General features: G+C 47.3%; 1 protein-coding gene across 3 annotated transcripts in view; it reads left to right on the forward strand.

Moving 5' to 3' along the window:
* The window catches only part of TANC2 (tetratricopeptide repeat, ankyrin repeat and coiled-coil containing 2), a gene marked incomplete at both ends in the record, with an annotated part of 174,883 nt that overhangs the window by 52,844 nt on the left and 97,987 nt on the right, over window positions 1–24,052 (forward strand). Inside the window, one exon of one of the 3 annotated variants that reach the window (XM_080633693.1) lies at window positions 13,914–14,024. The exons of the other annotated variants lie outside the window; for them this stretch is intronic. Within the exon in view, the coding sequence (XP_080489819.1) occupies window positions 13,914–14,024 (111 nt within the window). The remainder of the gene's footprint in view (window positions 1–13,913; window positions 14,025–24,052) is intronic. 3 annotated transcript variants of the gene reach the window in all.

A 24,052-nucleotide genomic window follows, 5' to 3' on the forward strand; every position in this document is an offset into this window, starting at 1 on the left:
TATTGCTCTCTGTAGCTGTCACACTGTCAGCATGACAGTGATCTGAAATTCATGTTTCTCATGTAGGAGTTGGGTGGGAGGCCCACAGCTGCATTTCTGAACTGCAGAGTGATGACAAGGACTGAGTTATCTGCAAAGTGCCTTTAGATGCAGGAGGGTTTCAAGATGCTGAATGTGATTCTTTCTGGGCCGGATGAATTCTCCATGTATTTTTCCCTCGTGCGTTGCTCTCGGTGGCTCTGCAGAGGTTTAAGGAGGACAAAACTTGGGTTTTATCAGGATTATTGGGTCGGCTCTTTAATGACGACGTAAAACACACACGGAAGCAGCATTTCAGTGTGGGTTCGGCACTTGCGTGTGGCAGCCCCTGACATCCCCAGCAATGAAAGCTGCTGGAGAAGGAGGCTCCTCTTTCCTTGACAAAGATCTGTGCTGAATATCTTCTTCTTTTCCTGTTGTTTCAATCCTCACTCCTCCATTTTTGGAGATGCTTCATCCATCATTTTTGGGCTTGTGATTTGTCGTGACAGGCATAGGCTGAAATGGAAACCAACTGGGCTTGCAGAAGTCAAACAGGTGGATGAACGTGTCTCTGTGCTACCCACAGTTGGCATTTACCTCTGTTAAACAAACATAAATCTTCCTGATTTAGCCATTTCAGTGGCAAAATTTCCCATTTAAATCCCTGAAACTGATGCTGTTAAATAATGTGTCCATTGGTAACTTTGCTTTCAACTAAATGAGGGCTGAGGGCTTTTCTTTTTGACAGTTGGAGACCTGTTCAACCTCGCGATGTTTCTGCCTTCGTCTCAGGATAGTTTGGATGTAACTTCAATGGGGGGAAGGAAAAAGCTGGCATATTGTGTTTATTGGCTTCTGCAAGTCACTAAACTGGTTTTAGGATGGATTTTCCCAAATACTGCTTACAAAAGGAACCCTTGGCTTGACACACAGCTGCCTTCCGTATTGACAGGGTAGGGATTGTAATAGGGATGTGGGGAAATCCCACGTGCTTTCCCTGGGGGTTTGTGTGGGAGATGGCCTGAAGAACCTTCAGGATTTGCTCTTTACATCAAGGCTGTTGAACTGCTCAGACTTGCAGAGGATGGGGTAAACCTGTTATCACAGCACTGATGCTGGGAAGTGTGGTCACTGAATCACAGAATGGTTTGGGTTGGAAAAGATCTTAAGATCATCCAGTTCCAGCCCCCCGCCACGGGCATCATCATCATTTCAGATATTCATAGAGATGCTTAAACAAAGGGAGAGCCCCAAAGGTTTATGTTTAGTGCAGGTAACATTAAAAAGGCAGCCGAGCTAGCCCTGAAGCTCCAGGGCTTTCCAGAAGCTCGGAGCTAGAAGCCTGTCCTTATGTCACACTGGTGCTGCACAAAATGGAGCATCTGTCGCGATTACACTTCTGCTGTGTGAGGGTTTGAATTTTCAGACGTAGCTAAGAGGTTTCTATAGCAAGAGGAGGTGGTGTAGGAAGCCTCCTGTGGAGTTAAATCAGGCCGTTGCTCTTCCCTTGGCTACATCTTTCCTCCTCGTGCTCCTAGAGCTTGCCCTCAGAGAGGTTCTGTGCGCTTGATTGTGCAGCTCTTGGTGAGCAGAAGAGGCTTTACAGGACACACTCCTTTGGGATGAGCCCTTACCTCCAACGGGGCTGCTTGTTTCCCAGCCCTTTCCTACTTGTGTAACAGTGAGACAGCCTGGTTGGAAACCTCTTCTTCCCGTGTTCTCCATGATCACACCATTACTTTCACAAAGGGGTCTGTACCCAGTTGCCTCTCCTCATGTGGGAAGGTTTGCTTGGGCTCACCAAGACCCGTGGTGGTGTTACTGGTTTTGGAGCGATGCCACTCATTCCCCCCGGATGCATTCAGCGTGGTGCTGGGGTCACATAGGAGACCCAGCACACGGGGTGTGCATCACAGATCCCTGACTCTGAACAGAGAGCTGGGAATTGAGGTTGATTGTTGGCTCTGGACCTTTGCTTTGGCACTTCCCATCTCTTTCCTTGCTCTGTGGTGATTCCCTTGAGTGGCTGTTGGTGTTGTGGAATTCCATTCCTGGATATATTGCTGATTTAACCACATGCCAATGAGTTGGAGCTGTATCAGAGATGTCTTTGGTTCAACATTCCAGCTGTATTCCTGTCTACCTGCGTGTCTTCTGTTGCCAGAAACCTTTGCCCAGTGGTTCTTGCACCTCAGAGTATGCAGTAGGATAATCCATCCCCCTTCCATGCCCTTCATTAAGAAATAACATATTGTTTGTACCCAAGATCTAATTCTTGATTGATTTCCAAGTACATATTGTGAGTATCCATTTCTGAATGAGCTGCTTGCTTCTTCCAGCACCAGTTTTTAGTAGTTTAAACAATAGTTTAGATTTAGATACAGATGAGATTTAGATACTGCAGGAAGAAATGAGCACTTTTACTGTCGACAGAGAAGATGAGAGGAGAAAACAAATCAACCCAAACTGTTTAGAAACGGTGCTTTGATTGAAGAAATAATCCTCAATATTATTTAGTTGAGTATTTGTACTGAACTCAGGGTCCTGACCCTCACCTGGTGCTGCTTTAGGTAACACCATTTCCATGGGTGAAAGCAGACAAATCCTTGCTGCCCAGTTAATCCAAGGCCGGGTTGTAGAAGGATGAGCATGAATAAATGCACATTTCATGGCAGGGGCTTGGAACTCGATGATTTTTAAGGTCCCTTCCAACCCAAACCAGTCTGTGATGCTGTGATTGTCTTCCGGTAAAGGAATCACTGCTATAGAACATATGGGCTTAGTTTTAGCTTGTACCATATTTGTTCAAAGTTTCTAGTTGGACAGAAGGCATTTATGTGTGTATAAATACATTGTTGTGCTGAAACCTTCTTTCTGGTTGCCAGATACCCACCAGTGCTGTGCTTCCCTCTAAACATGGCACGTTTGAGTTGTTTATACACACAGGGTTACATTTCTTCATCATGTTTGCATCAGAACAGCACTTTGTATATAGCATTCTGTTACGGTTTGAGTTCAGAAGTAAGTGGCTTTGCACTATAAATATTTCATGATATGATCATCCTGCGGTTACAACTCACCTTCGTGTCAGGCTTGCTCTAAAGCTGTTGTGCCCTTGGCTTTGCAATCTCAGATACCATCAAATCCAAGTGGAGGATCTGTGCTGGTCAGCTTTGGTAAATGTGGATTAGTAGATGCTAATTTAAACCTAACATTGTTCTCTCCTTGAGAGAGAACTCTCCTCTTAAGAAAACAAAGGCTGGTTTATGGCCCTTTGTGTTCAGCAGGATGTGTTTGGGTATCACATTAGTTCATGCAGAGGTGAAAGAAGTGGGCTTGCTCTTCTGCATTCTTCTTGTTTTACCTGATTTCTTCTTGCTCAGAATTACTGTGGTTTATTTTTTCCCCTCCATGAAAGTAACACAAATCTTCTGTGAATGGATTCTTGTCTGCCCTGGTTCTTTAGGAAGCAAGACTCACTCCTTTCTTTCTCTTCAGTGGTAGAATCCTTCAGAACAAGATCACAGAATCCCTGCCTGGTTTGGGTTGGAAGGGACCTTAAAGCTCATCCAGTTCCAACTCCCTGGGCAGGGACACCTTCCACTAGAGCAGCTTGCTCCAAGCCCCTGTGTCCAACCTGGCCTTGAACACTGCCAGGAATGGGGCTTTTAGACAGCGTAGACATTTAGGTGAATAAACAGACATTTTCTTTTTAGGCAAGTTCTTTGTGGCATTTTTCCTATTAGATTGCCCAATTATCTGCTTAATGATTCTATGAGTACAGAGGATGTTTTAGGAGTGTTTTTAAACAGAATGGTTTCGGTTGGAAGGGACCTACAAAGCTCATCTAGTCCAACCCCCTGCAGTGAGCAGGGGCATCTTCAGCTAGATCAGGAAATCAAAAGGAGCCGTGCCAAAAAGGCAGTGAATCCAGCCTCTTGCCAAGCTGAGCTTCTCCTATAACCACGTATTCATGAACAAACGGGTTGGTTTTAGGAAAGAACGAAATGCAACTTAAAATGAGCTTCAACAAAGCCAACTGCTTCCCTGCCTCTAACTGATACATTAGCGTTAGTATTGGCAATGCTGTTTCTGTTGATGGCAATCCTAGAATCAACCAGGTTGGAAAAGACCTTTAAGATCATCAAGTCCAACCTAATCACTGACAGCTAGAGAAGGTTTCGCACTGTAATACCTCTAACCTGAAGGCTTTCCATCAGTGAATGCAAAAGCCACTGGGAATTGCTATGGATGTGCCCCGGGACAGTGTCCCAGCTGGCTCTGCTGTAGGGCAGGTTGGAGCTCGGAAGAGCGCAGGGCCGGGGCAGTTGAGCTGCTGGACTCAGTGGGATTTTTCCCGGTTGTTTTTGGAGCTTTTACACTGAATTTCTGTCTCTGTTTCTGATTTAGGGGGTCTGGAAAAGGAGTGTAGAGGCAGCTCGGCTGCGTTCTGATCTGCTTTGGAGTCCTTGGAATGAGCAAGAGGAGAGCGAGCAGAAAGGAGAGATGGAATGATAGGGACTGGCTGGAAGATGAAGGCATCAGCCTTCACATGAGCCAATTATCAGCTACTGTGAAAATCTGGGTAGGGAGAAAGTGTAGATGGAAAAAAAAGAAGCTTCAGACGGGGGAGAAGGAACACTCAGTTTGACAAAGGCTAAAGATAAAGTGAAAAGGGAAGATAAGGGTGTGGGAGATGAAGAGAGGAACGAGGTAGGTGCGAGCTGGGATAAGGCATCACTTCTGAGGCAGGTTACGAAACCAGTGCTGCTTCTGGGAGTTGCTCTTGTGGAATATAACATGCTGAGGAGCTTCCAGAGGATGGAGTGTGTCTGTGAGCCCTTCCTTGGAACTTCCTATTGCAGGATTTATGTGCCAGGCAGGAAAATCACTCGTAGAATTGTAGGATCAACCGATTTGAAAAGCCCTTTCAGCTCATCCAGTCCAACCCTTACCCAGCACTGCCAAGGCCACCCCTAACCCATGGCACTGAGGCCTCGTCTCCACGGGGTGTGAACCCTTGCAGGGACGGTGCCTGCAGCCCTGCCCTGGGCAGCCTGTTCCAATGCCTGAGCACCCTCTGGGGCAGGAATTGTTCCTCAGCTCCATCTAAACCTGCCCTGGGGCAGCTTGAGGCCGGTTCCTCTTGTCCCATCCCTTGTTCCTTGGGAGCAGAGCCCAGCCCCTCCTGGCTCCATTCTCCTCTCAGGCAGTTATAGGGAGCGATCAGGTCCCCCCTGAGCCTTCTTTAGCTGTTGACATCTTTTGCCTTCTATTTAAAATCTGTACTGGATTAACATTAGCTCGTGTGCTATATAGTCCTGGTCCTAAACCATGGTATGGTGTAGTGAACAGGATCTAGTCCCATATGCACCTTAACATGGGATTACTTGGGCTTCGAGTGGCAGGGTGGTTTACACTTTAACCTTCTCTCTCATTGGTGTTACAACATCTTGGTGTGAGCTTAAGGATCTGGGGGGAGAATGAATTAGATTTTGTTTATGTGCACCTCATTGGAGCGAGCCCAGAGGAGGCCATGGAGCTGCTGCGAGGGCTGGAGCAGCTCTGCTCTGGAGCCAGGCTGAGAGAGCTGGGCTGGGGCAGCCTGGAGAAGAGAAGGCTCCTGAAGGGGAGACCTGAGAGCAGCTCCAGTGCCTAAAGGGGCTGCAGGAAACCTGGAGAGGGGCTTGGGACAAGGGCCTGTAGGGCCAGGCCAAGGGGAATGGCTTGAACCTGCCAGAGGGGAGACTGAGCTGAGCTCTTAGGCACCCTCTTATTGTCCATGTGCTTTGGCATAGTTTCCGGGAGGATCTGCTCCATCCATTGCTGGCACCAGGGTGGGACTGACCAGCCTGTGGCTCCAGCAATAAGCTTCCTATGGAAAAAGAGGAAGATGGGATTGCTTCAGTAGCTGTTGAATTAGTTTCTGATTTCTCTCTTGAAAGATTAGGTTGAAATCTGAGCAGTGGTTTTGGCGAGTTGAGCTTTATGCTTAGAAAACGGTGAAACAGTTTCTTTCTAAACAGCAAATGAATGGGGTTACCTGTATAATTTGATTCAAATGCCGAAGCTCTTTGCTGCTTTCTTTAGAATCAAAGTCCTTTACAGTGTATTCAGGTCTTTTTTTTGACAGTTCTTCTCATTTTTAGTGCCCAGGAGATATCTGAGTCACTGAATTGTAGTCGGAGATGGAATGGGGATAACGCAATTCAGCAGTTGTGTTTTGTTGCATTCTCCTCTCATCTGGTTTAGATTTAACATTTAATGAAGTAAAACTGTTGGGAAAGGGGTATATGAGGGGGGTGAGGAACGCTCTTCCCTCCAGCTCTGCCCTGGCCCTTTTCTGCCACTTGGGAGGGTTCTTTGGTCATTTGAGCAGATCGGATGCAGCGATGTGTTTCCATCCCATAGTGCCAGGTCTTCACTCACTCTGGTTTTAGTTATAACTGAAGCTTCCAGCTTGAAAACTGACTGCAACAGAAATCTATGCAACATGTCAGGGGGGGAATTGCTTATTTTCATAGCAAGATGACGTTGGGAAGCTGGAGCAAGTGCTGCTGACTTCCTTTCTCGCCTTTCATCCTCCTCTTCTGCACAAGTTTCTACCTTGAGTCACGCATGAGGAATTTCTCCTAAAAGAGGCAATTTTGAAAGACTTCAGGAGAAGCTGAAAAGAAGAAGCTGAAATGGGGAATGATGGGGAAAAGTCTGCTCCGAGAAGGCAAAATCAATTTGACAACTTTGAATGGGAAGATGCAAGTACCACGTCCTCCTCCTGCCATGTCTATATGGTAATTAAATACCTGCTTCTCCTCAAAGATGTCTCCCCTGTGGGGATAATGACTTCTTGGCAAGCCTCGTTGGAAAAAACCTTATCTACAGGGAAAGAGAGGGTTTGTTTTCAGTTTCTGGGATCATTAATAGGAGCAACTGGCTTCTTCAAGGCTTGCCAGAGTATTCCAGGCAACAGCTGCTCTGCAGATTCACGCTGGGATGCTCCGGCTGGTCTAACCTAAACCACAAACACTCGGGCTGTGCCAGGAGTGGGCTGGATTTGCTGTCTGCTGGCTCCAGCAGGGAGAAGTTTGATAACAAATTGCTCTTCCAGTGGCTCTAAATGACAGAAAAGAGTGGCATGGTAACAAGGAAAATGGAAACGGAGCTGAAGTTCTTTCTGGAAGTGAAACTTGGAAACAGGTTGGGATTTTAGGTCAAATGACTGCCTTAGCAAATGTTGTACTAGCCCTTACTGAGCTGTCATTTGCTTTAATTGCAGCGCGTCTTCAGGAGACTCATTCCTTTGTGGTGTCACTGAACATCTCTTTGCACCGTTCCTGCTCTGGCTTGCTGTTGTTTTCTGTGCCTGGTACAGAACTGTTCATCTGGAGCGAGACAGAGAGCAGGAGATGGTTTTCCAGTCGGCCCCTGTGGTCCCACAGAATTGCAGGATCCGCTCCAGGTTCAGAAGCAGAATAGGCCAAACCTTCATGTTAGATTTTAGATACAGCCAGGTTTTGATAGTTGCCTATTTTAACTCTCCTTTCCCGTTGCTGTTCTTCCAGCTGGACTCTCTTCCTGCCTTTTTTTGCTCTCTTCCTCTTTCCACCTTCATTTCCTTCAATTTTCATGTTGCAGGATCTTATCTCCCAAACTAAACACATTTTCTGCAAGTTTTGGAACAAGTATGGTCTTTCCAGACACCACATTGTTCTCACTCCGTGCATGTCCTGCCCTCCCCACGACGCTGCGATAACAGGGTGATGAAAGGAGAAAGGCTTGAAAATGTAATGAAACCAGCTTTTGTACTCTCAAATAACAGGAGGGAAAATGCTGTTGCACAGGGGTTGCTGTTAAAGAATGCTGGATTATTTAAAGCTGCTATGGACAGAGATGAGCTCTTAGGCAGAAGTTCTTCCCTGTGAGGGTGCTGAGGCGCTGGCCCGGGGTGCCCAGCTCTGGTGGTTTGGGTGTCATCCAGCTGTGTTGAATCTGACAGTTACTTGTTCCAGGAGCTCCATGGATCAATAGCACTGCAGCACTTAAAACATTGGAGTCCGAGGGAGACTTCAATAAAGTCTCCTTACTCTCTGCAGCATTACGTAGCCATTGGGCAGCTTCCAGCACGTGAATCAGCCTTTGGCATGGCCACCGTTGTTATTAACTAAAGATGGGGAAGGGGTGATGGCCAAAGCACTACTCCTTCAATAGGAGTTTCTGAAGTTTATTCCTCAAACCGGTGCTCTGGCTCTTCCCATTGCCATGGAACTGGGGCAGGATTGGGTTTTAGCTGGAGCATTCGGGGGCTTGCATCCTCTCCATAGAGAGTTTATCACAAGAGTCATAGAATCAGCCAGGTTGGAAGAGACCTTTAGGCTCATCAAGTCCAACCATTCCCCAGCACTGCCAAGGCCACCACTACCCCATGGCACTGAGGGCCTCACCTGGCCTTCCAGGGATGGTGACTGCAGCACTGCCCTGGGCAGCCTGTTCCAACAGTATGGACACACTGTGCTAGTGCAAAGTCAGGAGAATCTCTAAGGAAGAAGTGTGTGAGTCTCTGTAACCAGGAGCTGTGGTGGTTTATGCTGATGCAGGTCAGGGCACTGTAGTGGACATTCCTCCATCACTTGAAAAGAGCCAACTTGAAGAGAGGCTCCCAGGTCCCGTGGGACAGTCAGGCCACCCTTTGTGCGATGGAAAAAGAGCTGTTGTTTCGTTGTCCATAGGTAGGCTTGTTTCTTGTGTGTCTTTGTGGCTGTATATACAGACAAGGTGTTGTGGTCTGTATATCCACCTTGCCCAGAGAAGCTGTGGCTGCCCCATCCCTGGCAGTGTTCAAGGCCAGGTTGGACACAGGGGCTTGGAGCAAGCTGCTCTGGTGGAAGGGGTCCCTGCCCGTGGCAGGGGCTGGAGCTGGAGGAGCTTTAAGGCCCCTTCCAACCCAAACTATTCCATGATTCAAACCATGGAGTGAATTTCAGCCTACTGAAGTGGCTGCCTGAAAACCTGCTTTGTTCGATCAGGTCATTAGGTATTAATAACCCTTTCCTGGTGAAACATTCCTTCTAGAGCTGAAACTGAATTTAGCAGATGAAGCCATGCTGATCCATGGTAATTTCCTTTTATCAGTGCCTTTTAATCTAAAGAAAACCCTCTTTTAATTAAAATACTAACTCAGCTATAAATTATGTGGCAAGGAAATGGCAACGTAGCAAATGCAGTAGAATTAGGAAGCTCAACAGGCTGAACTTAGAACACAGTGCTAATGGAGATGAATGATTCCTCTGACAAAACAAACACATCCTGGGTTTCCTGGGCTTTATATTTGTGTGGTGGTAGATCAGATGCTTGATGCAGATCACAGACAGCACCAGGACTGATCCCAGTGATCCGTGGGATAAACCAGCAGCAGCTCCTGATATCGGAAGTGGGTTTGGGTTGGAAGGGCCATGCAGCTCTCCTGTTCTGCTCATGGCGTGAGAGCTTCAGGAGCGACTGGTATGGGTATACAGGTTTAAGGAATACTATGAACTGGGCTGATGGTTCCTGTTCCTCTAGTTCACATCCATTCCAAATCCTCCTAATCTCTGTTGTTAGAGTCTCTGAACCCCCCAGCCTGCAGACTGCTTGACATTGCAGCCCCTAATAGAGTATTTCCCCATGTGTTTAACAGGGACTTATTGCAGTCCTGTGTGTGTGCTGTAAATACCTGTTTGCTTATGTGTGCTTCCTAACTCACAGTGCAGTGTTAGTGACAGGCTGTCAGCAGAGGGAGGAAAATGAAGCCTTGTGGGGCTCCTCAGGCCTTTGGGGTTTATTGGCTGTATCTTCCATTATATGGCTGTAGGAAGCTGTCCTGAAATCCAGGTAACAGGATGCTTCCTTTTGGTTGCTCTCAGACATATGCCTTACCAGAAGATGTACGTATAAAGACGCATGCATTTGTTAAACTCTTTCCTATCCCTGTATGTTTTGAAGCCCTCAGTCTGCTGACAGTGTAATGCTTCCAGTGTCCATGTGGCTATTACAGAGAATTAGCATGAAGGCCAAGACAGAAAACATTGCTTTGTCCCCAACTGCTGCAGAAAGTGGCATAAATGAGGCATCTAATGAAACTGAGTGCTTGCCCTGGTGTTGTGTGATGTGGTTACTTCCTGCCCTGGAGTTAGCGTCGCTTTCCTTGCCCTGGAAAAGTTGCTGTCAAAGTGGAATGAGGATTTTATTTGCACTGAGGGAAGGGTTTCAGTTTTGCTCTTCTGGGTGTCACTGGCTGCTGGCTGGTGGGGATTAATCCTGCCAAGAGCTGCAGAAACTTCCCCAAGATGTGCACTATCTGTTTATATAGCCTGTCCAGCTGTTTTAACGTAAGCTCCTATGTTAGTAGTAGCAAGTCAGTTCCTATATGAGCACAGACTGGTTTGGGTTGAAGAGACCTTAAAGCTCGTCCAGTTCCAACCCCTGCCAAGGGCAGGGACACCTTCCACTGGAGCAGCTTGCTCCAAGCCCCTGTGTCCAACCTGGCCTTGAACACTGCCAGGGATGGGGCAGCCACAGCTTCTCTGGGCACCCTGGGCCAGCGCCTCAGCACCCTCACAGGGAAGAGCTTCTGCCTAAGAGCTCAGCTCAGTCTCCCCTCTGGCAGGTTCAAGCCATTCCCCTTGGCCTGTCCCTACAGGCCCTTGTCCCAAGCCCCTCTCCAGGTTTCCTGCAGCCCCTTTAGGCACTGGAGCTGCTCTCAGGTCTCCCCTTCAGGAGCCTTCTCTTCTCCAGGCTGCCCCAGCCCAGCTCTCTCAGCCTGGCTCCAGAGCAGAGCTGCTCCAGCCCTCGCAGCATCTCCATGGCCTCCTCTGGCCTCGCTCCATCAGCTCCACGTCCCTCTTGTGCTGCTGCCCCAGAGCTGGATCAGGACTGCAGGGGGGGTCTCCCCAGAGCACAGCACAGGGGCAGGATCCCCTCCCTGAGCTGCTGCTCACGTTTCCTCCTTGAGCCCTGGGCATCTGGCCTGGCCACTGAGGGTACATCCAGCCTGGGCTGCTGCATCGCTCCTGGGCTGTCCCCAGTGAATGGGCAGCGGGACTCAAGTGACAGGATTTGACTTCAGGCTCCTTGTGATCAGTGTGGTTTTGAGCATTTAATGTGCATTTTGTAGTTCTGGAATGACAGCGTTACTGGCTACTGGCATCCTCAGTTCATTGTGGTTTTACAAGTGGTTATTGCAGATACTCTCTATTTTTCCCTGTTATTTTTGGAAGAAATCCTGTTCTCAGAAATTTAGAGTTATGGAAGAGGAAGGGATGGTTTGATGCTGTTTAATGTCTGGAGTCAACCTGATTTGCACAGGAAAGTGTTAGAGAAATAAGAGGTCTGATGGACCGAGCAGGTACAGAAGACTTGACAGGATAGGCCAAATGCTCATCCCGTGCCTTGGATGGTGAGATGTGCCTGTGCTGGCTGGAGGATACTCAGGACCTGGGCAAACTGGTGGGAATGAGAAGTCACTTTAATAAAAAGATCAATGTCAGCCTTGAACCTTTGGCTAAAAAATGGCCAAGCAGATTTTGGAGTTTATGGCATTTCCATTTGTTCTTTATTCCAGTGCAGTGCTGAAGCCCAGAGATGAATCCGTCAGGATAATCCTCATTTGGACAGGAGTCAGGAGTTTTACATCAGGATCCTCCTGTCATGTAATCGGGTTATGTATGAGCTAGGAGGACTCTTCTTGCCCAAAAGAAGCCTGACCAGCAGGATGAGGGAGGTGATCCTGCCCCTCTACTCTGCTCCCACGAGACTTCACTTGGAGCAGTTCTGGTGTCTTCAACATGAGAAGGATGTGGAGCTGCTGGACAGGGACTGCCCATCAGGAACTGTAGTGACAGGACAAGGGCAATGGGTTCAAACTTAGGGGAGATTCAGGTTAGATATAAGGAAGAAGTTCTTCCGTGTGAGGGTGGCGCTGGAACAGATTGTCCTCCTTCTTCTTTGGGTTCCTAACTCAAATCATCCTTAGTGCAATGCCTTCTGGTGACAACCCCATTGCAGTCATTAACCTCTCTTTGACCATTCAAACCATGTTCATTCTGTATTGCAGAACAACTGAGCGCTGCTGGGTATCGCATCAGGTGATGGGTGGATCTGGTGGTAGCCAGAAATGGAAAAGAAATGAAAGATGAGCTGTTTGTAAGATAAAAATGACACTTACTGGGGCTGTGGTAAAAGATGTGAAAGAGAGCCATTGGTTAAAACTGCAGTTGCAAAAGAAATAGCAGTGGATTGGCCCATGCAGGATTATTAATCTAAACAATTCCTGTGCCATGGTAATAATCTCCTCAATATTTACGTGTGTTCATTACCTCAGCATCAGGCACAAGAGGGTTGCTGTGATTTATGTTTTCACTGCTGCTGGCCAGTTTGCAAGCTGGGAGGATACTTGTGTGTGCAGGTACAGGAGTTCTAACACCACTGGCTTGTGTGTGTGTGAGCAGGGCTGCAGGTCCGTGAGCTTCATGGGGGAGCAGGGGCTTCAGGCTGCCCTTATCTCCATGTCTCCCGCATTCCTCTTGCCTGGCATGGAGGGGAATGTGCTGTGAATATCCCTGATACCCATCTGGGAGTCTCTTGTGCAGAATGGTAGCGTGGGACCATTTTCCCCTCATCATGAGGGGATCCTGGGATGGATCCTTAGGGGGGTGTCCAGCACCTATTTCAGTGCAGAGTGGTGGGGGCTGATTTCTTGCTGTATTCTACTTTACAGGGTACAACCATATCCCAGCCTTTTTCCCCATCCCCCTATTAAACCTTCCTGTGATCATTTCTGTACCAGCTCAGTTCCAGCAAGTGGGTTGAGTGTTGTCCTTCTGGTTCCTCCTCATTGGAATTGCTGAGCCTTTTCCAACTGTGGGGGCCATCACGCTCCTTAAGAGATTTATTACTGCCACTGAGGTCATCATTTGACCCATTGAGCTTTCATTACAGGAGGTGCATGAGAACAAACCTGTGTGTCCTTTGAGTTTCAGATCCCAAATCTAATTTGCAGGACTATAAATATGGATTCTGTAAATGGAGGTTATTTGCTGAGGATCGAGGGGGGCATGAAACACGCAGAGCCACAGCACTGTCTGTGGGGCCTTTCACTTCAATGGGCACATGAGCTTCACTTCTAAATCTCTGCAGTGTATTTCCTAGTTCTGTTTCTCTGCTCTGGCTGAATATCTGTTTAAACACGTGTTAATCCAAGTGCTTTAGTAATTATTTATTACAAATGTGGTTCTGAGCATTTAGGCTGTTAAAACGTGGGGGCAAATCCCCTTTCTCTGGCACTGGTGGTCAGCACTGCTTTGTCACAGGCAGCTATACCTTTTCCCTGTTCTTCATTTCAATCTGTTTCTGGGCTTGCAAGGGTAACAGTGGCCAGCATGAGCTTTCCTCTGATCTGTTGGGTTAAACACCAAATCTCTTTGGTCAGGCACCGAGAATGTTTGGAAGCTGATATTTTGTGTTCAGAGGAAACAGTTATTGAACACGGAACTCGTGTGTTCATTGTAGATATTCAGAGGTAACTGTGCTGGGCTCCGTGTACCTCACTGGATCTCAGCTTTTCTACAGTTGCTGAGTCCAGGCCCATTTGCTTCCTATAAAAAAAGGAGGAAAAAGGAAGTGTTTGGAGAGTATCAAGAATGTGCCTTCCTTTAAAGTAAGACTGTGCAGTGTGGAGGCTTTAACAAGAGCCATCTCCTTTGTAAAGAATGCAGATAATCTTTCTTTTTCTGGGGGGAAACAACCAGGGGTAACCTGATCTGGGTCTGACAGTGTCGTTTAGTTAAGTGCTTCCATCTGTTGCTTGCTATTTCCCTTACTCATGACCTCTCTTTCTCTCTCCCCCTCCTTCTCCTTAGCCCCTTTGAGGAAAGCAAAGTTTGTTGAGAGCCCTCGAATCCCTGAGTCTGAGCTTGGCTCCCCAACACTTTCTTCAGCACAGAAACTGGACGTTGATGCATACTGCCCTGGTAAGCTGCATGCGAAGGCTCACCCTTAAAAGAGGCAATTCCAGCCCCCAAAGGTTTATAAATGTAGTACAGCTCCTTTTCTAGATGGTTGGAACCTTCCCCAGCCACATTTCATTGGCTTGGAAGCTTGAACAAGTATTAGTTTCTAATTGATGCCCATTTACTTTTGTTACTTGCAATTTGTGTGTGGCCTCGCTCCCCTCAGAATGAGTTAGGAGAGCTAGAGTTGCTTTGGAGAAGCTAAACATGACCCAATAAACAGGCTCCTTACATTTTGAATGCTGGTCTTCAGAGAGGCTGGAATAAAGCCGTATTTAGAAATAGCATTGGGTCAACTAATGCAAAACTCTGGGACCTCTTAGCCTGCCTCCAAGAATATTGCTTGTTTGATGTTTTTATATTATTAGAAAGAAATAGCTCCTAATGTCTGTATCCTGTAGTAACTGCTCTTTAAAGTATGCATCTTGCTGGAGGCCTCTGGTTGAAACATAAATAGATGTGGGTCGTGTTCCTCCCTGCCTTAACCCCGTATGTGTCTGAGATGTGAAATCCTCATAGAGCTGCATCTTGCCAACTGGGAACTGCTTCCCAGATTCTTCCTAATGGAAGCAGCAACCTGGGGAGAGCTGGAGGCTGGGGAGGCATTGTCCTGAAGCACCAGCAGCTCCCTTCCCTAGTTCATGAACTGAAGGGACCTGTGTTCAGTGTAGGCTGTGGATGGGGGGCAAGGATTTTAGGTGTTTGGAAATGGCATGTAAATATGTGACATAAAACCATAGAATGGTTTGGGTTGGAATCTGCCTCTTTAATGTGTAGGTGCTGCAGAAGAGGTCGTATTGATAAGTAATTCACTGAAATGAGGCTGCTGTTTCTTTCTCTGGATGCTTATAGAGGATTCACAATTGGAGGAATTAATTGTTGTCCAGATTTTGAATGCGGGCTTTCTTTCTTTCTTTAATGTATTGTGTTTGAAAGAGGAGTTGTCTTAGGAAAAATAACAGCCAGTCCCTGTGCTTGGAAATGCCTCCTTTGAGGCCAGAGCTGCTGTGAAAAGTGCTCCTTCTTTTTCAATCATCATGAATTACAATTCAAATTTTGCTGTTGCAGCCCTTTCTTCTTCGAACTAAAGAGCTTCTGCTGTCATGTTTGTAATTGTTAATAATTATAAACTCATTATGATTGCATCCACAGAGAATTATAATTGAATTGTAAATTTGGCTTAAAAAGCATCAGTTCCACAGGCCCAGTCCTTGCAGGCGTGCTCGCACGTGTGTCTCCCCCCCCTGCCCCAGCTCCACTTGCCAGGCTGTTCTGATGGGCAGGATGCCTGCCAAGCCCAGGAGCCGGCTCTGACAATGGGATCTACAATTATTACTTCTTTCTTTTTAGCTTTTTGATCTCCTTCTCTTGCTGATAATGCAGTGATCTGAAAGGAAGAGTGGATCTCTGTGCTGCCTTGAAGTGTTATTAAGGAAGGGAAGGAAGTGAGAGCAACAGATTTGTCACAGCACACACTAGTGAGCAGCTCGGACTTGGACCTGTCTTAGCTGGGAAGCTGATGTTTGAGATGGAGCTTCTGAAGAGCAGTGTTCATGTTAGCTGTGTGGGACAGGCAGGTAAAGAGGGAATGGAGGAATCCTTTGGGAAAGGGTTTCTGAGACTGTTCACAGAAGGAAGCTTATGGCACACACAGATTTCTTCTTCCAGTGCTGCAGCAGCTCCCTTCTACCCTGTGAGGGTGCTGAGGCGCTGGCACAGGGTGCCCAGAGAAGCTGTGGCTGCCCCATCCCTGGCAGTGTTCAAGGCCAGGTTGGACACAGGGGCTTGGAGCAAGCTGCTCCAGTGGAAGGTGTCCCTGCCCGTGGCAGGGGTTGGAGCTGGATGAGCTTTAAGGTCCCTTCCAACCCAAACCAGTCTGGGATTCTATGGTAGGATTCTGTGATTCTCCTCATCCCACTGGGGTGAGCAAGGCGCTCAGTGCTCAATTGCTGGTTGAGGTTAAACCCCAACAGTCAGCTGTAGGAACCAGTTAACATGTTAACCAGTTAGCATTTAACATGAGGAGATGAGACCTCAGAAAGAGCTCAGTGGCTCAGAAAGGCTTTTTATGTATAGAAGAAAGAACAAAGACCTGGGCAAGTCATAGGGACCAAAGGACCTTGAGTCTGGGTGCAGCATCCAGCTCCTGATGGGAAGGTGGAGGAAGAGGTGCTGAGTCCTTCCCTGGACTGCAGGAAAGCCTGAAGGCACAGTCAGTTTTCCAAGGAAATAAAGCTCCTTTCTGCACTGTTAGGCTCCTTTTAGCCATCTGCTAAAAGGTGTGCATCCTGTGAAGGATGTTAGCACACAGTGTTAGATCCCAAGTGTCTCCAGGAGGGATGATAGGAGTTGAAAGAAGGAAAAAAGGTAGAAGATATGCTGGAGCCTCACAATTGAGTGGAGGTGGAGAGGTTTGTAAAGTGATCCTTGACAAGTCATGTAATGAATTATTTACTTAAAGGCAGTTTAAAACACTAAATAGCAAAGAGCAGAGAACGTTATCCACTGTGCATATAGAAATGATGCTTTCGGTTTGAGATGCCTGGAGATGAGATTTTTGCTCCATGCTAAAAACGTTTATTTTAAGGCTCTGGGCAGATTTCAGCGCATTCCAGGGACGTGGTTTCCTGAGCAACCACCTTGTGGCCTCTGTGCTGCTCCCAGGAATTCTGCCTTCTGATGTCTTGCAGGATGCATTCACAGACAAGGTGGGAGGAAGGAGAAAGAAGAACTTGGTGCTGGTATCTTTGGAGGGATGTTCCAATAGCAGGGACACAGCAAAGTGTTAGAGTTGGGTAAAAAATCATCAATGGAATTCTGTCCCTTGTTTTGCCAAAGGCAGCCATTGCATTCTGTGAGGTGAATTTAATGTACTTAAGTGAAAGCAGAACTGAGCCTATGTTTTATAGTTGTTGCGTGTAAGACGATGACTTTGTTAGAGCAAGTCCAGAGGAGGACCATGAGGATGGTCAGGGGTTGGAGCACCTCCCGTATGAACACTGGGACTGTTCAGCCTGGAGAAGAGAAGCTGCGTGGAGACCTCAGAGCAGCTCCCAGTGTCTGAAGGGGGCTACAAGGATGCTGCAGAAGGGGCTCTTCATCAGGGACTGGAGCGATAGGACAAGGGGTGATGGGTTCAAACTGAAACAGGGGAAGTTCAGGTTGGATCTAAGGCAGAAGCTCTTCCCTGTGAGGGTGCTGAGGCACTGGAATGGGTTGCCCAGGGAAGCTGTGAATGCCATCCCTGGCAGTGTTCAAGGCCAGGTTGGACAGAGCCTTGGGTGACATGGTCTAGTGGGAGGTGTCCCTGCCCATGGCAGGGGTTTCAAACTGGATGATGTTAAGGTCCTTTCCAACACAAACCATTCTGTGATTCTATGAGAAAAAAGCTGGTTTGTGCCATTCAGAAACCATTTCTATCAGAATTCTGTTTCTGTAGAAGTTTTAGTGATTGCAGTGGTCAGTTCAGTCAAGCCCTTTTTGACTTGGAATGTCTATGGCAGAGAAGGGAGTTGTCCCTTGTTTTCTTGGCTTAGTGAGGGCTTCATAAAGGGGGTCTGGATGGATTTTGATCAGTCTTCCTCGCTGTCTCTGCTCCAATCCCTCCAGCACTGTCTGACAAAGGCACATCAAAACCTCCCTCCTGCTGCCTGGTGGCACTGCTCATGGAGTGAATGGTGCCCTGGCTTCTTGGGTCTGCTTGGTTTTGTATCACGACGGCATCCTCCTTTGAACTGCTTTTTGGTTTTAGCATGGGAGCCACGACATGTTCAGACTTGTCCGTGCTCAGGAAACCGATTGGAAGCAGTCTGAGATGGATGGTGCTTTCAGGGAATGCTGTTTGTCTCGGATCAATGTTTGCAGTTGCATTTTGTGTGATTTATTACCTTGTTGTGATGTTTCAAAGGCTGAGTATGCTCTGACATTATCTTTTCATTTGATTAAATCCTTCTTCAGAAATTTGGGGACACAAATCTTAAACGTCTGATCTGGGGATGTTTGCTTGATACCCATTAGGCTGGCAGCTCTTTCCATCCCTAATCGAGTTTGGTTCCCCAGCAGAGACAGTGATTGACCGTCGCAGTGGTATTTATGGGCATCTCATGGCTCCTTTTTCTCTTCCTTTGCTTAAAGGATCGTTGAGGTTGACATCTCCTTGCTGCTGCTGCTTTCTTTTCATCATGTAAAACGTGTATCTTTCATTTTACTCATACCAGACACTTAAACACAGCAAAACACATCTCAGGTGTTAGAAAAAGCCCTTTCCGAGGGAATGAATGAATCAGCATCATGCTCTGCTTTTTCATGGTGAAAATACAGGCAATGAGCCAAACAGATCGAGCCAGCAGGCTCTGTCATAGTGGACAGTGATGAGCTGGGAGGAAAGCAAGGGAATAATCAGGCCAACCATGGCCTGACAAATGGTTTTACTGCTGAATCTTGTGACTGGCCCAGCATTGTGAAGCCCACTGACCTGAAGGGAATGGGAAATCGTTGGGATCAGCCGTGATTGCAGGAGAGACTCCTGTTCATTTGGTGTGTCTGTTGCTATGGAAGCAATTGACTTTTCCTGCCCTCCTCTTGGGAGGACCGTGTTGGCTTCTTCTGCCTGGTTGAGAGATGGAAAGAGTTCCGGAATAAATACCTGGATCAACCATCCAAAGCTTGAACAAGGGAGATTCAGGTTAGATACAAGGCAGAAGCTCTTCCCTGGGAGGGTGCTGAGGCGCCGGCACAGGGTGCCCAGAGAAGCTGTGGCTGCCCCATCCCTGGCAGTGTTCAAGGCCAGGTTGGACACAGGGGCTTGGAGCAAGCTGCTCCAGTGGAAGGGGTCCCTGCCCGTGGCAGGGGTTGGAGCTGGAGGAGCTTTAAGGCCCTTTCCAGCCCAAACCACTCTGGGATTGTATAATTCCAATACCACAGTCGCTGGACTTCCTAATGACCGGTAACTTGCCTGGAATTTCAGTGCGAAGGAGCTTCAGTTCTCACTTAGGAAACAGGGCAGTGATTTAGCTCTAACCTGCAGTATTGTGCAAAGTACCAAGTATCCTGTTTCAGGCCAAGAAATCATTCATATGGAAGAGCTGGAATGGATTTTTCCCCTCTGTAGGTAACAAATCTGTCTCCGTGCTTGCCTTCTGCTTCATTTCTTTTGGACTATTTATTACGCTTTGTCATCAAAGGCAGCCACTGCCAGTGTCTTCCTACTGAAATCCTTCACCATCAGGATCTCAGTTTATTGCTGACTGAACTGCTATAATGTTCCTTTTGATCTCCCAGCTCAGCTGGTGCTCAGGACTCTGGTGTTTCTCAGTGTCACAGGAGGACTGGGGCTGCACTCACCTTTCAGAGCGATAAATGCCAGGCAAAAGTAAATCCTTGTCCCCAGATTTACCTTTCTTTGGGAGAAAAGACTGTTCAGTAATCCCAATGACCTGTCAGATAAGGTTTGGGCAATCATTTTAGTGGTGTTCATCCTGTGCTAATCCTGTTTGTCCTCAGCACTTGACAGGAGGAACTTACTGTGCTTCAGCTCATGTTTGGTGTGGGCTGCCCATACCCAGGGTCCCAGGCAATGCCCATCCTGACCTGCCCATTGGGCTCCTGCGTGCAGTGCTGCTGATGGCTTTACCCAAACCTTATCTTCCTTCTTAGCTCCTGGAGCTGTTGATTTCTTCAGGAGTCCTTTAGGCTGAGTTCAAGTTGAAGTTGGCCTTTGTCCTAAGTGGAAGTACTGGGATGTGAAGTGAGGCAAGAAGGGAGGGTGTGATGGTTCCTGGAGTTCTTTGGCATCATGAAATCATAGAATGGTTTGGTATGGAAAGCACCTTAGTGTCATCTACTTTCAGCTTCCGTGCCGTGGGCAGGGATGCAGTTGTGCCAGTCAGTTTTCCCTTTTTCCTTCTGGCTCAGATGTGTATTCCCGAATGCTTTACAGTCTAAAGGAAATGGTCAGTAATTCCGTTTCTGGTTTCCCTGCAGTGTTTTGCAATCTTGTTGTTTGGTTTCAGCTCCCTATGGAGGCAGAAACCTCAGTGTTAGCTTTACCAGCTCTAACAATAGAAGGAGGGGTGCTTGTGTTTGGGAAGAACTGGTTCCCATGTCTTAATGCCTCCATGGGGCCAAGGGATGGTTGGGGCTTTTATTTGGTCCTACACAAAAAGAACTTGAACTTCAGTGATGCTAAGGAGAGCTTCTCCTGAGGGAAAATATGCGGTGCTCTGAAAGCCCCACCATTACTTCCACTCTCTTACCAGTTGCCTTGACTTCCTAACCCTCCCCAGGGCTGCAGAACAGGGACTTCTTTATTCATACCCAGGGTGAATGTTGCTCCCTTTGCTGTCATTTGTTGTGCTTCTGGGTGTCCCCCGACCCCGTCTGTTCCTTTCTGCAGGGCAGCACAGCTCCACTTGCACACTGAAGACAGGAGATCAGTCTGCTTGTAACCCCTGCACCTTCATTAAGCAGAGGGTTTGACATTTTATGGCACTAATTACTTGACTCCTCATCGCTTGGAAAACAATCACTCTGAATCCAAACACGGAAACCTTGGCTTGCTGCCAGCTGGGAGGCACAGCCTTGCTGGGAAGCGTTCCTTGTACCACCCTATCCTCAGATCCCTCTAACTTCTTGCTGGGCACAGAATGGTTGTGTTGGGTCTGAGGCTGCAGCACCCTTCCTTTCAGACAGCCCTGTGTGCTGTCTCCGAGTTGAGTCCTCACTGGCTCTGCTCTGTGTTCCCATGGGGAGTCCCCATCCCTCCAGGGATGTTGTCCCGCTGCGCGTGGAGCAGGTCACTCGTGCTGCTCTTTGCTCCCCAGCAGAGCATCCCTGGAGAAGCGTGTTGGGCACTGTGGTGTTCCCTGGCTTCCTTCTGCATTCCTGTCTCTCCCTGGAATCTGTTCCCTATGAGGGTGCTGAGGCGCTGGCCCAGGGTGCCCAGAGAAGCTGTGGCTGCCCCATCCCTGGCAGTGTTCAAGGCTAGGTTGGACACAGGGGCTTGGAGCAAGCTGCTCCAGTGGAAGGTGTCCCTGCTCGTGGCAGGGGTTGGAGCTGCATGAAGTTTGAGGTCCCTTCCAACCTGAACCACTCAGGGAGTCTATGATTCTGTGATATAATGCTAGTAGGTTTTAAAGGTTGCTGTCAGTGTTGTACAAGTGAAGGTCATAATTTAGTCTGGTTTGCTATTAATAACATTTATTCTGGGAATGTGCTGTTACATCGGATCTTGTAAAGACAAGGCCTTTATGCCGCTGTTGTCCTGCTCAAGTTATAAACCCATGACCTTCCATTTAATAGCGGTCAAAGGCTACAGTAAAATGTCATTATTTGCTTTTCTGAAGGTATGTCCTATTAAATGCCAGTTGTGTTCTGACCTGGCAGAGCTGTCCTGGGAGAAGAAAAGGTACTTGCAAAAATCCCCTTCCCTTTTCTCCCTTAAAATGCTGAATTTGTGGCTGGTTTCTGCCTTGGAATGGATGAAAAAAGCCTTCTCAGCAGCCTCTGCCACTGTTGCAGCTGCTGAGGATGGAAATGAGTATCCTAAATTGATCTTACACAATGGGGGAAATACTACACACACACGCATATATATATTCATAGTATATATACATATATATATAAAAAACTTGGTCCTAAATGTGCCTGATGGCAGAGAGGAGTCAGCTGTGGCTTTTGTTTTCTTCTCTGTTCTTATCAGTCATGATGTGTTGTGTGAGACCCAAATCGGGTTTATGGTGTGGAAAATACTGAAGGGAGGCAATGGGAGAGGGCTTGAAGTGAATTTGCTGCACTGAAAATACTCCTTAAGTGTTTTGCACAGATTTTAGCGAACTGATAGCATTTGAAGGGAGGATTTGTGCTTTTATGATTGTGAATCAGACTAAAACCCCATCTGCATCAATCAGTGTAAGATCCCATCCCCAAACCTGGCTGGAAGAAAAGGTCAGTTCCAAGAGCTAAACAATAAATCCCAAACAGCTTTATTTAAGTGTCCTGGCCTTTGCTTGGTCAGGGTTTGAAGGGAGGTTTTGTGCTCAGAGCTGGGAACACAGGCTCGTGGTTATGATCAGGTGATGTAATCCTGCTTTTAGGAAGCATCCCACATTCCCAGGCTAAGATTTAGGATAATTGTCATCAGTACACTGGGTGTCCTCTCATGTCCCCCATTCCCTTTGTTTCGGTACTTGAATGGGAGATGGAATCCAGGAAAATCCATCCCCAGATGTGCATGCAGCGGGGGAGTTAATTCTAGAACATAAAAATGCATTGAATTAGGTTTGATGATAGGGCTGGAATTACATTTCCTGCCTATCTCTGCCTATCTATTGCCTATCTCAGTATGGTTTCTGGTGAAAAAATAACTGTCTTTTTGACCATCTACTGCAGGCAATATTAAAGGACATCCCAGCAAAGGCAGGATGAGTGAGGAAACAGCATTTAAATGGAGAGCAGAGGAGAATGGCTTTGTCCATGGAACTTAGGCAAGAGACTGACTTTATGGAATTCACAGTGGGGAATTCTGCGGTCTCTTGTAGAAGTGATTGGAGCAGCAACAGGCACTAAAGCAAACAGAGCTACCCAGGGCACAGGTTTGAACACCTCCAGGGCCGAGTGTTGGGGCTTTGGTGAGCTGGAGAGCTTTGGTACCCATACAAGAGAAGAATGTATTTCCTTGGCCATGTGCTTGTGGTGTGATTGAAGTTGATGGGACCATGTTCCACTGCTCTTCTTTAATCTGAGTATCTGCAGAGCAAAACCCGACCTTTAAAGCAGTGTGTATGGGGTTGAAGTTTTAAAAACCTCTTCTTGATAGAAACAAGGCTGATGGAGAAAATCTTCCCTGAATTCTGAGATTTGGGGATGTGCAGAAATGGTCCAAATGGAGCTCGAGGGTATCCAGGACAATTCCAATTAGGTGTACATAATAACGGGACAGCACCAGGTCACATGGAGAGAGGGAAGCTGTTAGATAGAACTCTGCAGTTCTGTAATTGAAGATCAAAATCATCAATGGCATCATTAAGTTCATTGCTTTCTGGTGCTCCAGAGGTTCTCACTCTTCACATAGGACTATTCGGGTGTTTTTTCTTTGCTAATTGAAGATGTTTTTGAGGCTTTTATAAGGTAAATGAGTTTTACATTGAGGCTAATTGTGTGATGGGTGCCTCGAAGTGAGCCTTTCCCCAGTTCTTCATCTGAAACAGATTTCAGATGGTTTAGAAATGTAACCATGAAATCAAACATACTCTCTGGAGCAGATGCACTCTTAGTGTCTCGGAAGGATAGTACCCTGCACCATTTTTCTGCAAGATGAGATGATGGAAGCTATCAAACAACTCACAGAGTTACCAGGTAAATCATACAGAAACTTCCTTGGCGTGGAAGCAGTGACAGCTGGAATAGGTGGCCCATTTCATTACAGGGACTGAAAGGATGGGAAAGAAATGGTATTTTAGAATGGTGTTGTTCCAAAACAGTGCAGGCTTCGAAGGCTTCTTGAAAAGGGCAAGCCTTCTAACTGTGCTCATAAAATGGTGTGTTTGGTTCTCAAGGAAATGCTGTGAATGTTCATGCGCATTTATGAGCTCCGTCCTACTGCGGATGGCGTTAACTGAGGTGTTGGAGTTCACTCCTTCAGAAATACAAAGGGTTTATGGAAGAGGGAGCTGCCAGGATCTGCAAAACTCATGGAAGCACAGAATCCCAGACTGGTTTGGGTTGGAAAGGACCCCATCCCTGGCAGTGTTCAAGGCTAGGTTGGACACGGGCGCTTGGAGCAAGCTACTCCAGTGGAAGGGGTCCCTGCCTGTGGCAGGGGTTGGGACTGGATGAGCTTTAAGGTCCCTTCCAGCCCAAAGCATTCTGTGATTCTGTGAGCTTTGCTTCTCCTTGTTCCTCTCCACTCAGCAGCATTCTGACTGTTCCCAGCATCCAACCCAGGCCACTCTGTGGTTCTCTGAGCAGTGCTGGCAGAGCAGACAGGGAGC

The sequence above is a fragment of the Psittacula echo genome (genome assembly GCF_963264785.1).
Source record: "Psittacula echo genome assembly, chromosome: 23".
Classification (NCBI taxonomy): Eukaryota; Metazoa; Chordata; class Aves; order Psittaciformes; family Psittacidae; genus Psittacula; species Psittacula echo.